The 21,587-nt window shown below is 35.0% G+C and overlaps 2 protein-coding genes across 4 annotated transcripts; one reads left to right on the top strand and one right to left on the bottom strand.

Moving 5' to 3' along the window:
• The first annotated feature begins 362 nt into the window (after positions 1 to 362).
• LOC105766125 (glycosyltransferase family 92 protein RCOM_0530710) lies at positions 363 to 2,642 on the top strand. The gene has a single exon (XM_012585451.2). The coding sequence runs from the start codon at positions 627 to 629 to the stop codon at positions 2,442 to 2,444; it is 1,818 nt and encodes a 605-aa protein (XP_012440905.1). The 5' UTR covers positions 363 to 626; the 3' UTR covers positions 2,445 to 2,642.
• Positions 2,643 to 3,157: 515 nt separating this feature from the next.
• LOC105766127 (protein COFACTOR ASSEMBLY OF COMPLEX C SUBUNIT B CCB4, chloroplastic) lies at positions 3,158 to 8,962 on the bottom strand. 3 transcript variants are annotated; one of them, XM_012585455.2, is made up of 9 exons: positions 8,687 to 8,959; positions 8,430 to 8,596; positions 7,631 to 7,730; positions 7,328 to 7,401; positions 6,210 to 6,391; positions 6,022 to 6,092; positions 5,060 to 5,143; positions 4,336 to 4,486; positions 3,158 to 3,474 (listed from the first exon to the last, which is right to left on the bottom strand). In XM_012585455.2, exons 1-8 carry the CDS (start codon positions 8,792 to 8,794, stop codon positions 4,403 to 4,405), a joined length of 870 nt encoding a protein of 289 aa, XP_012440909.1. In that variant the 5' UTR covers positions 8,795 to 8,959; the 3' UTR covers positions 3,158 to 3,474; positions 4,336 to 4,402. The 3 variants fall into 3 exon arrangements, with proteins under 3 accessions (XP_012440909.1, XP_012440907.1, XP_012440913.1); XM_012585453.2 differs by lacking the exon at positions 3,158 to 3,474 and adding an exon at positions 3,489 to 3,720 and having other exon boundaries at positions 8,687 to 8,960; XM_012585459.2 differs by lacking the exon at positions 3,158 to 3,474 and having other exon boundaries at positions 4,419 to 4,486; positions 5,060 to 5,139; positions 8,687 to 8,962.
• Between the last annotated feature and the right edge of the window lie 12,625 nt (positions 8,963 to 21,587).

Raw genomic sequence — 21,587 nt, forward strand, 5'->3', positions numbered from 1 at the left:
TATTTTAATAAATATTTTTGCTTAAAAAGTAATAATTTAACACTTTCTAAAAGCTTGATAATCAAATTAAACTTTTTTGAAAAATTGAGGACTAAACTTAACTCCGAAAAAGAATTAAAGAAATCTTAAAAGACAAAATTTGATTAATAATTAAATAATATAAACCAAAATTAATTTATAAACACGAATAAAATAAATTTAAAAAGATTCTATAAAAAGAATATAAAAACAAAAATAAAAATAAAAAGAGGAGAAAGAAAAGAAAAGGAAGTCCAACACAGCACATCACCTTTGAACATCTACGATTGAGCATAACCACCTGTCCATTGTCTTAGACCAAATAAATAAATAAACCGTGTATTAAAACGAAATTCATAGCAAACCAAATAGAAAAAGAAAGCGAAAAAGAAAAAGAAAAAGAAAAAGCTTACCTCTCTGTCTGTCTCCCCCACTCAGCGCTTTGACGGCTACCATTAACGCGTGTCGCTACTGCTTCAGGCAAGGCCCCTTCCAGATCTGAGCCCTCCCAAGAACTCCACTCAATCATTTACTTACATCTCTCTTTTTTATTATTATTCTTTCTTGGCTTCGGATTTGGATTTTGGATTTTGGATTTCTGAAAAAATATGGAGTCGGAGCAGCGTCTGAAGCGGAAGAGGATCTACAGGCCCTACTCCCGAGCTCAGTTTTTGTCACGGAGGTCCTTAATCTTGTGCCTTTCTTTCTTCGTTTTCCTCATGTTCTTGTCTTCGGAGAGGTTCCCGATCCGAACGGTGTCGTTTCACCCAGTTGTGAGCGTCCCCAGTCTTTCTATCCTCTCCAAAAATTCCCTTCAAGATTCTTTTCATGCTAAGTTACGGTTTCCTTTGAGCGTCGAAGACCGAGTTTTGTTCCCCGATCACTTGCTCCTGCTTGTATCCGACAAGATCGATGAAGCTGAAAAGTTGGACTGTGTTTACCACAAGGTTTTGAATCATAAGGATGTTGTTCGTCAACGGGTTTTGTCTGTGGATGAATTCGATGGATTTCGATCGGTTGTTAGGTGCCCTCTTCCACCATGGAATTACTCGGCTGCTGCGGGTTTGATGTGGCGAGGACATGGGGTTGATTATAGTTTGTCTCTGAGGAGTAATCGGACGGTTCATTCGTGGGATAGATTGGTTTATGAAGCGGCATTCGATGGGAAAACTGCCGTTGTTTTCGCTAAAGGGTTGAATCTTCGACCGCATAAAGAATCTGATCCGAATAGGTTCATGTGCCAATTTGGTTTGAAGAATTCGGATGAAGAAGATGAAGGGTTTGTGGTAATGACTGAAGCAATAGTGGCTGCACAGGAGGTTGTTAGGTGTTCATTGCCCAGCAGTATAAGAAATAATCGGGACTTGGCTCAGGGGATTCGAGTTACAGTTGTTCTTGCCAGCAGGAATGATGTCGAACATGTACAGATGCCATCTGCAGTTAGATTTCGCAATTCCAGATCCTATGATCACAGGAGGAATCGGATGAGGCAAAAGGAGAACATTGCTGTGCCTTCTGTAGCTAAACTATACAATTCGAAGTCTTACCAGACAAAAAGGAATGATGGGAAATTCGAGCTCTGTGCCTGCACTATGCTCTGGAACCAGGCACCAGCACTGCGGGAGTGGATTATGTACCATACCTGGCTCGGAGTTGAACGTTGGTTCATTTATGACAATAATAGTGATGATGGAATTCAAGATGTTATCGAAGAACTTGATTTTCAAGACTATAATGTTAGCAGACATACCTGGCCATGGATTAAAACTCAAGAGGCAGGTTTTTCACATTGTGCTTTGAGAGCAAGAAATGAGTGTAAATGGGTAGGATTCTTTGATGTCGATGAGTTCTACTACTTCCCTCGTCATCACCGGAGAGGGTTACCAGGTCAGAATTTACTAAGATCGCTAGTAGCAAATTACTCGTCATCACGGACGATTGCAGAGATAAGAACAGCTTGTCACAGCTTTGGACCATCCGGATTGAGCTCACCGCCATTGCAAGGAGTAACTGTAGGTTACACTTGCCGGCTCCAAAGCCCTGAGCGACACAAGTCCATTGTGCGCCCTGATTTGCTCAACGAAACTCTTCTCAATGTGGTGCACCACTTCCAGCTGAAAAAGGGATTCAGGTACCTGAATGTACCCGAAAGTTCTATCATAATAAACCACTACAAGTACCAGGTATGGGAGACCTTTAGAGCAAAGTTCTTCAGAAGGGTTGCAACATATGTTGTTGACTGGCAAGAAAACCAGAACCAGGGGTCAAAAGACCGAGCCCCAGGGCTAGGAACCGAGGCCATTGAACCACCAAACTGGCGAAAACAATTCTGCGAAGTCTGGGACACTGGTCTGAGAGACTTTGTCCTAGCAAATTTAGCTGATCCTGCCACAGGAAGCTTACCCTGGGAGAAGTCTCTTTTGTAACGATACCAAATATGATTGCTTCCAAGCTTGGTGCCCATGGGAAACAGTGTAATGACAACAACAAAACACATTCTTTTCATTTTTTTTCTTTTGCATTTTTATCTGATTTTTTTAGACATGAGATCTATTGATTATAGGTTCTTACACGGCTGTAAATTTTGTGATGATGGAATAACATTTTTTCCCCTCTTTCATTTCTATCCTAGCTAATGAGTGTTTATTGATGATTGACTGATACTACATCTACATGTTTTTCCTACAAATAAGATGACGATTAAGGTAGGAAATAAGATGAAGACTAGGGCACTACCAAACAATTCAATGAATTTAAAGGGAGCAATTCAAATAAAAGTAGGAAAAGCTCACAATTCTATTATATTAACAATAGTAGTAATAACAGGAGGGTGAACTTGAATGCATGAAGTAAAACGTTTTCAATTATCTTAAAAGTAGAGAATAACTGCATTCTCTCTATATTAAATGGACAATGCATGGTTCTTTTGAGTGTATTACTTAAAGTAGAAGATAACTGGCAGTTTTGGAAGTTTAGCCTATAACAAGCACCTGTATTACTTAGACCTGCGTGTCAGTGTCAAATACGGACATAAGCGTCTGGTGATCAATTCTTTCTTAAGTTTTTTAATACATGGTAGGGTCATATTCTAGTACTCATGTTCAGATATGAGTTGGACACAGCAGTCAAATGAGGGGACTTCCAAAAACATAAGAGTCAGATCAACATAAATATGTAGAGGATATACTCAACATTCATACACGGCACATTATTCTTTAGGGCTAGAAACATGCCATTGTAGATTTTACGCGAATACTAGGTTAGCATATGTTTTTGTTTAAATAAGAAATTTTCAACTGCATATTCAAGAATGTTCGACGTAAAGTGTCAGAAATTATCAATAGCAATAGTTTCAGGACCAGAGCAATATTGAATTATCAATTACATGGCAGCATTGTGGCTCCGGTCCGGACATCTTCTGCCCTCAGTTTCAAGAAACATCACTGCCTGGGAAACCTAAAAATATGAAAACAAGAACAAACACCTTAAAACTCAAACAGACGGAGAGAGGGATAATAAAATTCACAAAGTAGGGGAAACAAACAACCAAAATAGCATCTTAGAAACTTTCAAAAGGACCAAAAGGGCATGCAGTTTATGTTCTCATGTCTACAGTTGTTGAGCGGGATCCATATTTGTGAACCAAGATGTTGCAGATATTGCAGTCAATACAAATTTATCTCATGTCCATCTCCTGATAAACTTTCAATAGAATGTTGCAAAGTTGTGAACATTTAATACAAGCAAGAAGTATTACACTGTTGTCGAAAAGCATGACTGAAACTATGACCAAAATATCCAGGTACCATCAAATCTGGATGGTTTTCAGGAAGGCTAAATATCCAGATACCATCAATTGTCCTTAATAATATCATGGTAGTATTCTCTGCATGTCATATGATATGTGCCTATTACCAGGTCTTATCAGCAACTAAACAGAGTATGGTGCAAGTTAATGAGGAAATTTGAGTGAAGTATTAAGTAAAGGTAAAAGAAGTGACGGCAATATGTTGCATTTTTATCATTGGTGTTTACCAGCAGAATATCCTAAATTTCTTCAACAAAATTGATGTCTACAGTTGTCAAAGATGCCTTCAGATGAAATTCAACACTCCAGAAAGGAAGTGGGAAAGGGAGAAGCTCCATTTTATGTCATTAAGGTTTTTTTTTTTTTGTCTGATCAGTCGATGTCTCACCAAAATAAGTCTTTTAAGTAAAAGGACAAAAATGACCCCTTTTTCTATTCTACAAGAAATACACATTTTTTAAAAAGTGTTTCATAATGTTGAATTGCGCAAGAATGGAAAAAAGAATTACCTTAAACAAAGTCCGCAGCTGATGTTAAGAGCAAGATATGAATGCTCATAGCTTGATTTGATCAAACTCACTCTTGAACCACTGATGGCATGCTACTCATGTACTTTGCAAGCGTGGCATCCAATTTCTCTCCAATATAAGAAATCCATGTCTGAAAATAAATAAATCAGGTCAATAAGATTATTCTTTCTAGAAACAAAAAGCGAGGAAGAAAAATTAACAGAGAACACCCAAGCATTTGACTCAGTGTTGAATGTTATTCCCCGGGCCTTCCAGCATAGTTTGAATCCCCCTTTCCCCAAATCAAAGAAAAATTAAGAGAAGACAGTGGATAACCAGCAAGACAATGTCTTAGAAATTAAGAAAATATTTTATCCACAAGAGACAAAGTTCGATGGAAAATAACCATAGCATCTGTAAGAAAAAAGTAGGGTAATATGTCACGCTTAAAACTTTGCATCTTTCAGGGATGAGAATGAATGAAAAAATTAATCATTATTAATATCTCGAGTATAATAAATGAACTAAACTAAAACACTAAAGAATAATAATGGACCTACAATCAAGTAAAGGTCTCTATTTCACACATCAAAAAGGGAAGAGGAAAAGGGAAGGCAAAATAAAGCTAGGTATGAAATAAGACACTTATAGCATAAAATTCAAATTGGCCAGCTTAATACTAACAAAATATTGGATAATTTGTCAACACTGATATCTAAACTACCTGGTCAGAAGTTGTAAAACCCCTAATTGTGTCCCCACCAAGAACTGCAATGCCTCTATCTCCCAGTGGTTGCAAGATCACTGCCTAGTAAAGTGAAAATCACATAAGTCCTTTGATCTTTATATGCACACATAACATTATATGAAATGGCAGAGGAAAGTTAATACTGTACTCTTCCTTAAGTTGTGTAGTAACCATTTTCATTTGTACTTTTTCTTTTTTGGTAAGAAGAAAGTTGGCATCGAAATTTCTTTAAGAATTAATATTACTCCAAATCATATGATATTACTATTTTGTTTGTTTAATGATTTTTTTATATTTTTAGAAACTCAGGGTTATATTTACATTTTACATTTACATTTATATTACTGTCGAATAATGCTAGTGTTTAGAAACTATGTTCTTAGTTTTTGATTGTCTACATCTTTAAAAAGAGTATAGATATGGGATAATATGATGAGGAAACTATGAGTTCCCTCCTAGAATAGGGGCAAAGATTCTGGAGAAAGCTTTTCTACTCCATCTGCTATGACACAAGCTATTATACTCTAATGAAAATGTGCTCTTAGTACCTCATCCAGTTTTCCCAATTGGAGTTGCAGCAATGGCAGATGAAATGTTAAACATCATGCAGATTTTATACTTTCATTCAATTTAAAAACTCCTATTTTCTTTCCTTCTTTAGTTTTTTTTTTTTTTTTTTTTTTGGGGGGTTAAAAGATGAATACCTAGAGCTTCTATCAATGGCTAACATTCATTCATTTATATGAAGATTAAATATTACTGAATTATGCCTTGAATATTAACAATTTTTGTGTTCAGAAATTTTATAACTATTGTTAATATTTCAAAATTCAAAAGAAAAATGTTACATGAAAAACAAAAGAAGAAGAAGAAAACGCAATCCTCGGCCTCCAGTGCATGAAAAGGTGCATTGAAAAATAGTAAAGCTACTTAGAGACCTGAGTATTTGAAGGCAGAAATGGCAGCTCGGACCTCCCAGGGTAAAGAGACAGATTCGCCATGTAGCTCTCTGCAAAATATTGAATTGTGTAATGGGAAGCTTGTCAAAACCCCTTTCCAAACAAATCATTTGAATTGTAATTACAACATGAAAGAATGATTGTAAACCCAGACAGAAGTAACTTACGTGCTCCAGACTTCAAAACACCTTGATAAAGTGATCCCTGCATCAGTTTAGCAGCATCCACAGCAAAAGGTTCATCAATGTTCAGTGATTTAGCTGCCACGCCAATTTGAACAATACATTGGCAGTCATAAACAATAACTAGAGACTTGCAGCATGTTACGGCAGAAAGAGATTCCCACACCCTGTAAACAACAAACAACATAAATATTTCATTTTCAAAACAGAAGACAAGAAATAAATATGTTTATTCTTTGAATATCCTTTATTGTGAAGAAAGCAAAGCATCTTATGTTAGCCAATTTAAGATTGTCTCACCCAACTGAAAAACAAATGAATAAACAATGATGTGTTAAGTGTTTGTTAACCTTCTTTCAACAATTTCAAGCAAGCAACGCCACCATCTCAAATAATTTATTACTCCCTCCTCTGGAAATTGAATGTCCATCTTACCATTTATAATGATTTAAAACAAAATCAACTTTACCAAAATGGAAAAAACTGTCTAATGTTACCCCTCATTGAAGTACAAACTTTAGGAGGGCACTCTAGTTTTTACAACTTTTAAGCACAATAGTTATACAGCAAAGACAAAATACCTCATCCTAAAATCTTGTGCATTTGAAAACTGGTAATTTAATTTGATATGAAGTATTTTTTCAACTCTGAAGCATAACCATTTGTCCATTTAGAGCTCTACCAAATACAGAAATCAAAGTATTTATAAATTAGAGAAAATGCTTATTCAGATTCTGGAATCATAAAGAATTTGGGTACAAACTTGATTTAAGAACCATTGCATTGAGTATCTTATGCAACTCCTGAAAGTAATGTACATTTTATTTTCTCCTGTTCAGAGACGTAAAATTGATTTACTGGAAATCCACAAAGTTAAAGAACAAAGTTAGCAAAAGGATACCCAAGTGATCAATGGATTTACGCCAAAATTATCTCTAGCAAAGTACGGAGCCCAGTCTAAGCGATTGATATTATTCTGGGTTAAAATAGAAATATTATACATCATAGTTGGTATAAACTCCCAGAATTAACAAACCCACCCATTGGAAAGCCATACACTTAAGACAAACCAAGTAAAAGGAGTAAAGAGAAGCGAGGAATACCAAAGTATCTCAGAAACAACTGATTCAGGAAGGTGAGAATAAATTTCTTGGCATTCCACTCCTTGAGGCCCTACCTGATATTAGCAATCAAGAACACATTATCTAAGAGAGGAAGGGGGAATAAAGAACTACCTACTGAACTAATCAACTTAATTAAAGTGCATGTGCCTGAATTTCTTTTGGGGATGATGGGGTTACTCTCAATACTCTTACCATTCAATTTCTGATGCAAATGAACATTCCCCATGTATGCATATTTGTGGAAGAAATAAGAACAGGAAAAAAGTATAGACAGGCCTTTACCGGAGTGATGGATTTTGGTCGGATTGATAACCAAACTAAGCCAGTTAATACGTTGGTCACAGCCAAACCAAGTGTCAATAGATCCGCCCTTGACTGTGAACTGATCGAAAAAACCATAAGCATTTAATTATCTTACATTGAAGATCACAGTGACCTCAGACAGAAAAGATGGATATATTAGCAGCAAAACCTTGAAATCAAAGAAAAATAGTATCATTAAAAAGTACAATGGCTGTAAGAACATTATTCTATTAGGCACACATTTCTAAAAATCACTGAATTCAGAATGAAGAAACAAAATTTAGCTAAACTATCTCAAACCCATCATTTGTCTTAAGTCAAAGATCAGTTGAGCAATTAAATCATCTGAAAATGACAATTTCCGCTAAACCAACCAAAATATTAAATCAACATTATAGGTTCCTACCAAACAACCTATTAGTCTAAAATTAGTTCAACAATTAATTCATTGAAACTGATATACAATCCTCTAATCTAATTTTACCGGAAATGCTCAAAATGATTCATGAACAATCTTTCGATTAATCAAACATAAAAAGCGAATAATATAACCTCGAAATATCAATTTTTAGCTCAATTTAAATAACAATAAGAGTCCGATTGATGAATGCTTACAGATACCTGTTCAAGATTATTTAAAAATAATTTTACGAATTTTTTTTTCTTTGATACGTTATATTTTATGAATTCAAGAAAAAGTAATGCAACAATTTCTTTTATTTTCTCTATAATACAACCGGCTTGCATTTCCATCATCATCATACTAATAATAGAATACCTGCTGGCATCCGCAACCGGAGCAATCCCCGAGATGGCACGGTTAAAGAGAACGGCTAACAAAGAGGCCCCTCCGACGTAGATAGGCATACTCCGAACGGCGTCATCGTTCTTGGATACCCAATCAGCAATCCAATCTCGGCCAGGCTTTGGTCCTTTGTAGCTCCCCTTTTTTTTATTTAGAGAAAAATGGCGTTTAGCTCGTTGATAACATTTTGAAATGCAGCTCAAAGACATAAAGGGGGGATTTAAGATTACCCGCTGAATAGAAGAAGCACAAATATAGCGCGGGAAGTTAGGGAGACGAGGAGGCGAGCGCCAGGTGATCCATGGAATGCCGATCTGGAGGATCCTTCCCGCTTCCATTGAAATTAAATTCACAAAAAGATTTAAATAACTGTACAGATAAATCCTATCATCAATCCTACACACAATTATTGTATCTAATGGGTGTTTGTCATCCGTACGAGGAGGATAGTTTTTTTTTTTCAATCTTCTTTATCTATTTATTTTGAGAGGAAGGGAGCAGTGGCTGTCCAAAATTTGAATCTTGGATTTGCCGTCAATTAGAACTCTATACGGGTTGGTTGATTAGTTGGATTAGATTGATTTGGCAATATTTTGGAAATTACTTTTCAAAAGTTTAGTTAAAATTTAAATGTTTAGTATTACTGTTAAAAAAATATTTTTAAAAAATAAAATGTTTACTTTAAAGATATTATTATCAAGTAATAAAGATGTATTTAGATAATATTTAAATTAGTTAATATTATTATATTTTAATAAGAATATAAAAATATTATTATAACTTGTTGTTAATATTTTAATATATGAAATATAAATTTTAAATATTTTTAAGCAATAAATATTAATTATTTATAAAATTTAATTAGAATATATAAACTATATTTTAAATATTTAAATATTCGTAATTAGTGTTTTAAAAAATATTTTTTTAATTAATAATTTTAACACATTTGTAATTAAGCACTAAAAAAATAAAAGTACTATATTATTGGAGGGTTGAAAAAGTAATTAAGCACCAAAAGTGCTTTTAGGAGAGGAAAAGTAAAAAATTTTAGCTTCTCTTTTTCAGAATTGCTTTTGAAAATCACTTCTAGAAAGTCAAAAGCAGTTTGTTTAGCATAATTTTTCTTCCAAAAGTGCTTTTGGAGCTAGAAGTGTTTTTTTTTAAGCACTACTAAACAGACCCTTAGTCCCTTTTAGGTCGAATTTAAATAAATTGTTGTTTATTTTAAGGCATATTTTGTTAAAATGTTATATAAAATATAATTAAAGTATAAATATATATATACAACACAAATAAACTAAAAAAATAATATAATTCAAATTAAAGTTGATAAGTTGTCTTAACGAGATTAAAACATGCAAATTGTAATCGCACATGATTAGACTTGAAGACTTACCTATATGTGCATGATAAATCTCAACAAATTAATTAATTTTAAAATATTTATATTTTATATTTAATTATAAAATAAGTAAATAAATATTAATATAATTTTTTATTCATTTTAATTGTTAAATTGAAGAATTTTTAGAATCAAATCACAATTCATGAATGCATTTACTCTCAACTTAAATTTGAACTTTGTTTTCAATGACTTAATTGATGGTTTGTAACATTTTCTTCAAAAAATTAATGGTATTCTATTTAATAGAAATAATGTTTGTTTTTTATTTAATATATTTATTATTTTATTAATTAAGTTATAGTTATAAAAAGTTTGTGCTGATTTTAATTTTTAGTTGATATCTCAAATATTGATCAACATATATTTTAAAATTCTCCTTAATGCAAATACTACAAACAATCCACAATGTAATTCTCAGGAATTAATATTGACCTCATTCGTCCTTTTTCTTTTCTTTTTTATTGATTATTTTTGGATAATTAGTTTTTAAAAGATAATATGCATAAATTGTTTTTGAGACACCTAGACGCTTAAATAAGATAATAAGCTTTCATTTATAGTATGCTCTTGTAGCACAGTTTCTTTGTTTGCTCTTCTAGCATGTTTCTTTTGCTTTTCCTTCGTTTTGTTCTTTCTCTCAATAAACTTTAATGTGAGTGTTTGAGGTTGCTTTCACGTTCTTCAAGATGAAAGATAGGTTGACAAATTTGAGCATTAATGATGGGGAAGAAGAGCCATGACAAATTCAAGGAGAGGAGGGATCCAAGGAGCCTAACTATGATCTATGCCTTGTTGGATATTTTCTCATGGCTAGCATTGCCGATTCCGAGGCCATGAGAAACACAATGGCTAATTTGTGGCATCCTCTAGGAGGAGTTCCAATCACTGGCCTGAATGAGAAAATGTTTCTTTTCTATTTTTAATGCAATTTTGTTATTGATAGAGTGATAAATGGAGCTCCATGGACATTCAACAATCATCTCCTAGTTTTTCACAAATTAGTGAAAGGCAAAGATCCTTCATAGGTTGTTCTATTCTATTCGTATTTTTTGGTGCAGGTTCATGATTTACCAGTAGGTCTTATGTCGAAATCTATAGGTTGTTTGTTTGACAACTTTATTGGATAATTTTTTATGTATGATGTAAAGATGATTTTGAAAGGTTTAAAGAGTTTCATGAAAATACGATTTCTATTAGATGTTTATGCTCCCCTCAAAAGATGAAAAAAAGGTTATTTTAGGTCAATCAAAAGCAGTTTATGGTCGATTTTAAAATGCAAGATTGACATTGTTATGTTTTCTTTGTAGACGACTTGGCCATGGGAAAAACTTCTGCCCTATGTAGATTATTCATGGAAAGAATTAGCTAGAAATGGGCTAGGATCTATCATTAAAGGCCAAACTTCAACGAGTATCAACGATCATGAGTTGTTGACTTTAAGACGAAGCTGATGTGGATACGACCCGATTTGAGGGGGAAGGGGTGATATGGGGGATTTTAAAAATTATAATTTTGCAATTGGGATTAATGTTAATCGGGCATTAATTTAGAAAGATATACAAAAACCTTATCACAAATATTTGAATTCCAAGTTAGGGTTTGCTAGGCTCGAAGCATAGAATATAGGCTTTGATAAGGATGGTAACATGGATATGGGCATGGAATCAGAGGACAATCCGGTTGAGGTTGTTGATGGAAAAAAAAAAGGCCTTGAATTATTTCTATTGGCCCTAATGTTTTTAACAATCATGATTCGTTGGGGACTCTAATTGAGCAATCTTTAGGTTGCAATAATGTTAGATTAGCGGGCTCCATTTAACAAGTCAGATGGATGGCATTAAAATATTAAGTTGGAGTTTTAATTGTATTGCTACCTTGCGAACTCAGAATGATGAATGATGTTACGATCCAGACACTCTTCAAAACGAGGCTGTTACTTTTTATCAAAATTTATATGGTGAAGAACCGTCCCCTTTGTCAGATTTACTGGCTAGCTCTTTTCCTACTCTAGATCCAAGAGACATCAATTTTTTGGGTAAGATGGTTTCGGATGATGAGATCAAGAAGGCCCTTTTTGATATGGCCTCTTTTAAGGCTCCTAGAAGCGATGGCTTTCATGCCTTTTTCTTTCAGAACCAGTGGAACGTGGTAGGGAATGTTATTTGCGATTGGGTTAAAAAGGTTTTTCTTGGCAATCATATTGTCTTGCCTTGAACAACACGCTCATTACTCTTATCCCTAAAATAGCCAATCCTAAAAGCTTTCAACATTTCCGTCCTATCAACTTATTCACTGTGTTATATAAGCTGGTTATGAAAGTTATAGCGAATTGGTTTTGGTTGGTGTTTCCTAAAATTATAGCAGAAAATAGGCTTTATAGTAGGGAGGAACATTACAAACAACATTCTTATCGCACAAGAGATCATTCATTCCATGAGAAGTAGGAAGAATAAATGGATGATGATCAAAATTGATCTTAAGAAAGCCTATGATAGAGTGAGATATGAGGTAGTCGATGCTTCTTTAAAGGCGGTTGGTATTCTGGATTTCTTGAGGAAAGTTATTGCGTCTGACATTTATAACTCCACTGTGCAACTACTCTGGAATGGAGTTCCAACTAGTAAATTCAAGCCCACAAGGGGGATTCACTAGGGGTGTCCTTTGTCCCCATACTTATTTGTGTTATGCATGGAATGGCTCAGGCATGATATTAAGACAACTATTTTAAATGGCCAATGGAGTCCAATTCGTCTATCCAGATCAAGTCTGAACTTATCTCACTTATTTTTTGCTGATGATCTAATTATTTTTAGTAGAGCAGATGTGAGTCATGCTAAACTTATCAAGGAAGTTTTTGAGCGGATTTGTGCTTATTCAGGACATAAAATTAATGCACAAAAGACTAATGTTTGATTTTCACATGGGGTCGACGAAGACTTTGGACTCCAGGTTAGCAGCATTTTAGGCTTTCAAAAGGCTCATGACCTTGTACATTATTTGAGGGTTCCATTATTTCATAAAAGAGCCACTAAAAGTACCCTTCATTTTGTGATCGACAACGTACGTAGTAAACTCTTCAGCTAGGATGCTAGACAATTATCTCTTGCAATGAGGGCTACTTTGACCCAATCTGTGCTTCTGTCAATCCCAAATTACTTCATGCAGTCAATGAAGATACCAATAGGAATCTATGAGGATATTGAATGTTTGGCTAGACAGTTTATTTGGGGCTCTTCTAGTGGAAGGAGGAAAATGACCTTGGTTAGTTGGGAGTGTAATGGCCCAAATTCAAGGTTATCGGAATAGTGGTTTCGTAACCACAAATCCAATTTAAAGGGAAATTTATTTTAATAGTTTTGCATGAATATTGGTATGATAGTAAAATAGTATGAAAATATAGATAGAAAAATTTTACCGATTTAGTGATTAGTTAGAAAAAGAAATTAGTGAAGAAATTGGGTAAAAATAAGGTATCGAGACCTCAATCTTGTAAAACCGAGTCAAAAATATTTTTATAAATATTTATGAAGTGTTAATAATATGATATTAAAATTTCGTTAGAATATTTTAATGTTTGGGTAATCAATTAAGTGAAAAGAACTAAATTGAAAAAGGTGTAAAAGTTACTAGAAGGATTAAATAGCTCAATTGTTAAATGAGGAGGGACATAAATTGAAAATAACCCTAAAAGAAGATATTTTGGGCGGCATACGCTGAGAAAAATCAGGAGAATTGATGAATTAAGGGTAAAATTGGAATATTGCAAAATTTGCTTTAAAAGTTAGGACTAAAGTGGAATTATCTAGATTTCTCTTCATTTTTCTGCATTCTCATCAGCCAAAAACGTCCTAAGGGTTTCTTCAAGCTGGTTTTTCATAATTTTTGCACCAAGTGAGTTAATCCTTGCATTTTTCTTGTAATTTTTGTGTTTCTAAGACTTTTACAACGAGGTCCTATTATTAAATTCATTAGTTTTTGATTTTATGGATGAAGTTGAAAGTTGCTATGAATATGTGCTGGAATTTTATGATGATATAGCATGAAATTGAAGGTTTAACTTATTTATGAGATGATTTTATTAGGTAATTTCAATAGAAATTGTTTTGTAGGACCTAATTGTGAAAAAGTTTGGAATTAAAGTCTAGTACTAAAATTCTGATTCCCAAAGCTTATAAAGTGGTTTAAAGTGATGGGATAAAGTGTTAATTGAGAAAAATCAGCTCAATTGAGAGGTTAATTGAGCAGGGATGAAATTATCATTTATTGAAAGTTTAGGGAAAAATGGTAATTAACATCATACACTAAAACAGTTTTGGACAGCAGCAGTACTCTAACTTTTAAAATTCATCAAAAATTGTAGAGATCGAATTAGAGGATGAATAAAATATGAAATTAAAGCCTGTTGAGTCTAGTTTCTCATAGAAGAAATGGTTTAATCAATGGCATTGTAAATAATGAGATATAATAGATTTTGTGAGACAAGGTCAGAATGAATTCGGGTTCCCCTGTTCTGACTTTGGAAAATCATTAAAAATTTTAAAAAAAAATTATTATGAGTTATACTTTATATGGTTAGAATTCTTAATGAGTCTACTTTCAGAAGAAACAAACAGAAACATCATCCGAATTCTGTACAATGAGATAATTAATTTTTAGTGAAGAGGGGTCGGAACTGTCAACAAGTGAAACAGGGGAAACTTTAAAGAATAAACTGTACTTATTGGCTACACCAAAAGTTCTGAAAATTTTATGGTAAAAAGGTATGCGAGTCTAGTTTCAGGGAAAATTAACGAATCTTAATTTGGAGTTCCGTAGATCAAGATATAAATAATTTAGCGACTGTGACTCAGTAAGACAGCTTTGAATGCACTATAAATAATAATGGAATTTTAGAGAATGTTACATATGAACATGAAATGTATTAGATTAATGACTAAATTTATTTATTTAGATCTGGAAAATTCAAATACGAAGCTAGATCGATGAAAAGAAAAAGTTCGGGATTAGTAGATTTTTATTTACGAACTAGTATCGAGGTAAGTTCGTGTAACTTGAATTATATTCTTAAATGCTTGAAATGTTTATTATTGTTGTGAATATGAGTTGTATGTTTATTGTATGATAATTGATGAAGTATTGATATACTTTATGAAAAGAGGAAATAAATCCCGGTTGAATGAAAGGAAAATTCGATGGATCTCTGAAAAGGAATTGACGGTAAAAAGGATCTAGCCCGGACGGGTGATCCTATTCTGATATAGCCCTCCCGAAGAATATGTGGAAAATGGATTTAGCCCAGACGGGTAATCCGAATTAGGGTCTGAATTTAGCCTGGACTGGTAATTCAGATCCAAGCTCATTAGAGTAATTGTCGTTGCAGGGGATTTAGCCTGGACTGGTAATCCCGACAATACTCTATGAGTTTATATTACAGGGGATTTAGCCTGGACTGGTAATCCCGCTGTAAGGATGAGGTTCGCGGGAGTGTGCTCTCTGAAATGGAAATGTGCGCACATGAATATGAATTGACGGACCCGAATTTGTACACTTAGGTGTACCCCTGAAAATCCATCGAAATTCCAAGTAGTTCAACGGGATAAATATGGAAAAATAACAAGGGAATGGAAATCATGGAATTGATGAGCTCATCAATCATGGTATAAATTATTGATACATGGAAATTATTGGACTAATTTGAATGTTGAGTTTGTGCATGATAGGGGAATAATGTATGGAATGGGTGTATGAATGTTTATTACATTGTATGGAAAATATTAGGTAAGTATAATTCTTGTTACATGAGCTTACTAAGCACAAAGTGCTTATCCTGTTTCTTTTTCCCTGTTTTGTAGTGTTAAGAGCTCGGAGGTTAGATTTGGTCGGAGAAGCATCACACTATCAACGTCAAGATCTCGATACATAAAGAAACTTAATTTGGAAATCAATGGCATGTATAAGCTAGTAAAGTAGATGTTAATGTGGAATGAATGTATGGTTAGCCATTGGTATGGTTAATAAATTTTGGTTTTGGCATGTGATGAGATTATCTTATGAATACAATAAATCTATCTTGAAAATATGTTGAAATGGATTGGTTGTGTTGGCTTGGTCTCGGTTTAAAATTTGCAGGGAGGATTAGATAATTATAAAGGGGTTATATTGAGTTTAAAAAAAATCAGTAAAATCTGGTAATACCTCGTATCCTATTCCAGCGACGGATACGGGTAAGGGGTGTTACATTTGTTCGTATCAGAGCTACGGTTTAGCCGGTTCTCGGACCGACGTAGCAAGTATGAGATTAGCTATACATGCCATTTAAATTATTATTGCTAGTGTGATATCTCCTGACTGTTGGAAATGTGATTTTCTTATAGTAAATGTCTGCCGACCGAGCTCAACCCAAGGAAGCCGGGAGTCATGCTCTGGCTTCAGAACAAAGAGAAGCTGAAGCTACTAGTAGTAGCAGGTCCGAGACAAGGGACCAAAATGAAGAAGCTAAAATGGCCTTCTATCAAATGATGAATGAATGGTTTACTCAGTATATAAGAACTAACCCTGTAGTGCAGCAAACTCAAGCTCCTCCTCCTCCTCCATCGGTTCCTGAGATTCCACAGGGTACAGGTACTGAATCTATCAGAATAGGGAAAGCTCCAGTTGATAAAATCAGAAAATATGGGGCAGAAGAATTTAGAGCTGCAGTTGATGATGATCCCGAACGGGCTGAGTTTTGGTTAGAGAATACTATTCGGGTTTTGGAGGAATTATCTTGCACACCAGAAGAGTGTCTGAAATGTGCAGTATCATTGCTAAAAGATACAGCTTACCACTGGTGGAATACTAAAGTTTCAGTTGTTCGGAAAGAAGAAATTACATAGGAATTCTTTCAGACCGAGTTCAAAAAGAAATATATCAGTCAGAGGTTCCTCGATCAGAAGAGAAAAGAATTTCTTGAGCTGAAACAGGGTAACAGATCAGTATCTGAGTATGAAAGAGAATTTGTCCGATTGAGCAAATATGCTCGGGAATGGGTACAATCAGAGGCTGAAATGTGCAAACGATTCGAAGAAGGGTTGAATGAAGAAATTAAGCTACTGATCGGAATTCTTGAAATTCGAGAGTTTGCTACATTGGCAGAGCGAGCTTATAAAGCAGAAGAATTGAGCAAAGAAAAGAAACAAGCTGAAAGAGAAGCTCGGGTTTTCAGTAAAAGATCGATGGAAAAATCCCAGTTTTCTGCTTCAAAGAACTTGAAGAAATACCAGGATCGTTCTACCTCAGCCACTGGGTATTCGGGTAGAGAGCGAGGTTTTCAACGTACTAATCCAAGACCTTCCACTCCATCTGTGACCAGTGTTGGCAGTGTTGGTACCCCTAAGCCGAGATGTCAGTACTGTAATAAAACTCATTTTGGTGAATGCCGATTAAAGAGCGGGGCTTGTTACCGATGTGGTTCTTTCGATCATTTCCTCAGAGATTGTCTAGAAAGGGGTGAAAAATAAGTTGAACAGACATCGAAGCTGAGTAATCCAGTTTTGAGGGGTAGACCACCTCAACCATCTGGTGAGGTCGGTGGTAGCCGAGGAGCTACGAGAGATACTGCAGGCAGGCCTGAGGTACGAGCACCTGCTAGGACATATGCCATCTGTGCTAGAGAAGAGGCCTCAGCACCCGATGTTATTACTGGTACATTTTCTTTACTTGATACTGATATTACTGCATTGATTGATCCTGGTTCTACGCATTCATATATATGTGTTAAACTTGCACTTGTTAAGAATTTATCTGTTGAACATACTGAATTTGTGGTTAAAGTCTCAAACCCCCTGGGCCAGTCTGTATTAGTGGATAAAATTTGTAAAAATTGTCCACTGATGGTAAGAGGTTATTGTTTCTCGGCTGACTTGATGTTACTTCCTTTTGATGAGTTCGATGTGATACTGGGTATGGACTGGCTAACTCAGCATGATGCAGTAGTAAACTGTAGACAGAAATATATTGTGTTGAAGTGTCAGAATGGAGAATTACTTCAGGTTAAATCTGATCAGACAGAAGAATTATCTAATGTGATTTCAGTGATGACAGCTCAGAGGTGTGTCAGAAAAGGGTGTGATGCTTATTTGGCATATGTGTTAGACACTAAGGTATCTGAGTCAAAGATACAGGCAGTGCCAGTTGTATGTGAATTTTCTGATGTGTTTCCAGAAGAATTACCGAGGTTGCCACCAGAAAGTGAAGTGGAATTTTCTATAGATCTGATTCCGGGAACTACTCTAATCTCCATAGCTCCGTATCGTATGGCTCCTGCAGAATTAAAAGAGTTAAAGACACAGTTGCAAGAACTTGTTGACAGGGGTTTTGTTCGACCGAGTCATTCACCTTGGGGTGCTCCGGTTCTATTTGTGAAGAAGAAGGACGGATCATTAAGATTATGTATTGATTACCGACAGCTCAACAAAATCACTATAAAGAATAAGTACCCATTGCCTCGGATTGATGATCTGTTTGACCAGTTGAAGGGTGCCACTGTATTTTCAAAGATTGATCTCCAATCGGGCTACTATCAGTTACGGGTAAAGGAGTCAGATGTACCGAAAACAGCTTTCAGAACCAAGTACGGGCATTATGAGTTTCTTGTTATGCCGTTTGGGCTGACTAATGCACCTACAGTATTTATGGACCTGATGAATCGGATATTCAGACCGTACTTAGACAAGTTTGTGGTAGTCTTTATTGATGATATATTGGTTTATTCCCGAGATAAAAATGAGCATGTAGAACATTTGAGAATTGTGTTGCAAATTCTGCGAGAGAAGCAGCTATATGCTAAATTCAGTAAATGTGAATTTTGGCTGCGAGAAGTGGGTTTTCTCGGATATATTGTATCCGCAGAAGGCATCAGAGTAGATCCGAGTAAAATCTCAGCTATTGTCAATTGGAGTCCACCGAAAAATGTATCTGAAGTTAGAAGTTTCTTGGGTTTAGCCGGTTATGATCAGAGATTTGTACAGGGGTTCTCTATGATAGCTTCACCGATGACTCGTTTATTACAGAAAGATGTTAAATTCGAGTGGACTGATGAATGCCAACAGAGTTTTGATCGATTGAAAGAGTTGTTGACGAAAGCACCTGTGTTGGTAGAGCCTGAATCGGGTAAAGAATTTATTATTTATAGTGATGCATCATTAAATGGTTTAGGTTGTGTCTTGATGCAAGAAGGTAGAGTTATAGCCTATGCTTCGAGACAACTTAAGCCACATGAAAGAAATTACCCGGTGCACGATCTTGAATTAGCTGCTATTGTATTTGCATTAAAAATATGGCGGCATTACTTGTATGGTGAGAAATGTCATATTTATACTGATCATAAAAGTCTGAAATATCTGATGACACAGAAAGATTTGAATTTGAGACAGCGTAGGTGGCTTGAATTGATAAAAGACTATGATTTGGTTATTGATTACCATCCGAGTAAGGCTAATGTTGTAGCTGATGCTCTGAGTCGAAAATCTTTGTTTTCTTTGCGAGCTATGAATGCCCAGTTGTCTTTGGTTGATGATGGTTCAGTCGTAGCTGAGTTGAGAGTTAAACCGACATTTCTACAACAAATATATTAAGCTCAGAAAAATGATGAGAAGCTACAGGCTAAACGGGTACAATGTGAGTCAGGTAATGATTCAGAATTTCAGATTGGGATTGATGGTTGTTTATTATTCAGAGGTAGAGTATGTGTACCGAAGAATTCAGAGCTTGTACAGAAGATTTTACACGAGGCACATAGTGGTATTATGTCCGTACATCCGGGAGGTAATAAAATGTATAATGATTTGAAAAAGATGTACTGGTGGCTAGGTATGAAACGTGATATCTCTGAGTTTGTATCAAGATGTCTGATATGTCAACAGGTCAAAGCTGAACATCAGGTACCTTCGGGGTTACTTCAGCCAATTACTATACCGGAATGGAAGTGGGAAAGAATTACTATGATTTGAAAAAGATGTCATTTGGGTGATCGTTGATCGATTAACAAAATCAGCACATTTTATTCCGGTACGTATGGATTATTCTCTAGATAAATTGGCTGAACTGTATATATCTGAGATTGTCAGGCTACATGGAGTGCCAATCTCTATTATATCAGATAGAGATCATCGATTTACATCTCGTTTCTGGGACAAATTGCAAGAAGCCTTGGGTACTCAGTTGTATTTCAGCACTGCATTTCATCCTCAGACAGATGGCCAATCTGAGCGTGTTATTCAGGTACTGAAAGATATGCTCCGATGTTGTATATTAGAGTTTGAAGGTAATTGGGAGAAGTATCTACCTTTGATTGAATTTGCTTACAATAACAGTTATCAGTCCAGTATTAAAATGGCTCCGTATGAAGCTTTGTATGGTAGAAAATGCAGAACACCGTTATATTGGACCGAGCTCAGGGAAAAGAAGATACATGGGGTTGATTTGATCCGGGAAACAGAAGAAAAAGTCAAGGTGATTCGAGATAGTTTAAAAGCAGCTTCCGATCGTCAGAAGTCATATGCTGATCTTAAACGAAAAGAGATTGAATTTCAGGTGGGTGATAAGGTATTCTTAAAAGTGTCTCCTTGGAAAAAAGTTCTCCGGTTCGGTGGAAAGGGTAAATTGAGTCCAAGATTTATCGGGCCATATGAAATCATAGAAAGAATTGGACCGGTTGCTTATCGATTAGTATTACCACCGGAACTCGATAGAATTCATAATGTTTTTCATGTGTCTATGCTACGACGGTATCGATCAGATCCTTCACATGTTATTTCTCCGACAGAAGTGGAGATTCAGCCGGATATGACTTACAGTGAAGAACCAGTCAAGATATTGGCACAAGAAACAAAAGAGCTTAGAAATAAAAAGATAAATTTGGTGAAAGTATTACGGCAAAAGCACGGGATAGAGGAAGCGACATGGGAACTGGAGGAGGCAATGAGGAAACAATACCCGAACCTCTTTACTGGTAAGATTTTTTAGGACGAAAATCCTTAAGGGGGGAGAGTTGTAATGGCCCAAATTCGAGGTTATCGGAATAGTGGTTTCATGACCACAAATCTGATTTAAAGGGAAATTTATTTTAATATTTTTGCATGAATATTGGTATGATAGGAAAATAGTATGAAAATATAGATAGAAAAATTTTACCGATTTAGTGATTAGTTAGAAAAAGAAATTAGTGAAGAAATTGAGTAAAAATAAGGTATCGAGACCTCAATCTCGTAAAACTGAGTCAAAAATATTTTTATAAATATTTATGAAGTGTTAATAATATGATATTAAAATTTCGTTAGAATATTTTAATGTTTGGGTAGTCAATTAAGTGAAAAGAACTAAATTGAAAAAGGTGTAAAAGTTACTGGAAGGATTAAATAGCTCAATTGTTAAATGAGGAGGGACATAAATTGAAAATAACCCTAAAAGAAGATATTTTGGGCGGCATACGCTGAGAAAAATCAGGAGAATTGATGAATTAAGGGTAAAATTGGAATATTGCAAAATTTACTTTAAAAGTTAGGACTAAAGTGGAATTATCTAGATTTCTCTTCATTTTTCTGCATTCTCATCAGCCAAAAACATCCTAAGGGTTTCTTCAAGCTGGTTTTTCATAATTTTTGCACCAAGTGAGTTAATCCTTGCCTTTTTCTTGTAATTTTTGTGTTTCTAAGACTTTTACAACTAGGTCCTATTATTAAATT

This window comes from Gossypium raimondii, chromosome 5, assembly GCF_025698545.1.
Source record: "Gossypium raimondii isolate GPD5lz chromosome 5, ASM2569854v1, whole genome shotgun sequence".
NCBI classification, from domain to species: domain Eukaryota; kingdom Viridiplantae; phylum Streptophyta; class Magnoliopsida; order Malvales; family Malvaceae; genus Gossypium; species Gossypium raimondii.

Excerpts from the sequence above, each read along its gene's own strand:
- LOC105766127 (XM_012585455.2), bottom strand. The coding sequence starts at position 8,794 with ATGGAAGCGGGAAGGATCCTCCAGATCGGCATTCCATGGATCACCTGG. Across the intron at positions 6,093-6,209 it reads TGTTTTGAAGTCTGGAGCAC|AGAGCTACATGGCGAATCTG; the intron begins GTAAGTTACTTC and ends AATATTTTGCAG. Across the intron at positions 5,144-6,021 it reads TTCTGCCTTCAAATACTCAG|GCAGTGATCTTGCAACCACT; the intron begins GTCTCTAAGTAG and ends TCACTTTACTAG.
- LOC105766125 (XM_012585451.2), top strand. The coding sequence starts at position 627 with ATGGAGTCGGAGCAGCGTCTGAAGCGGAAGAGGATCTACAGGCCCTAC.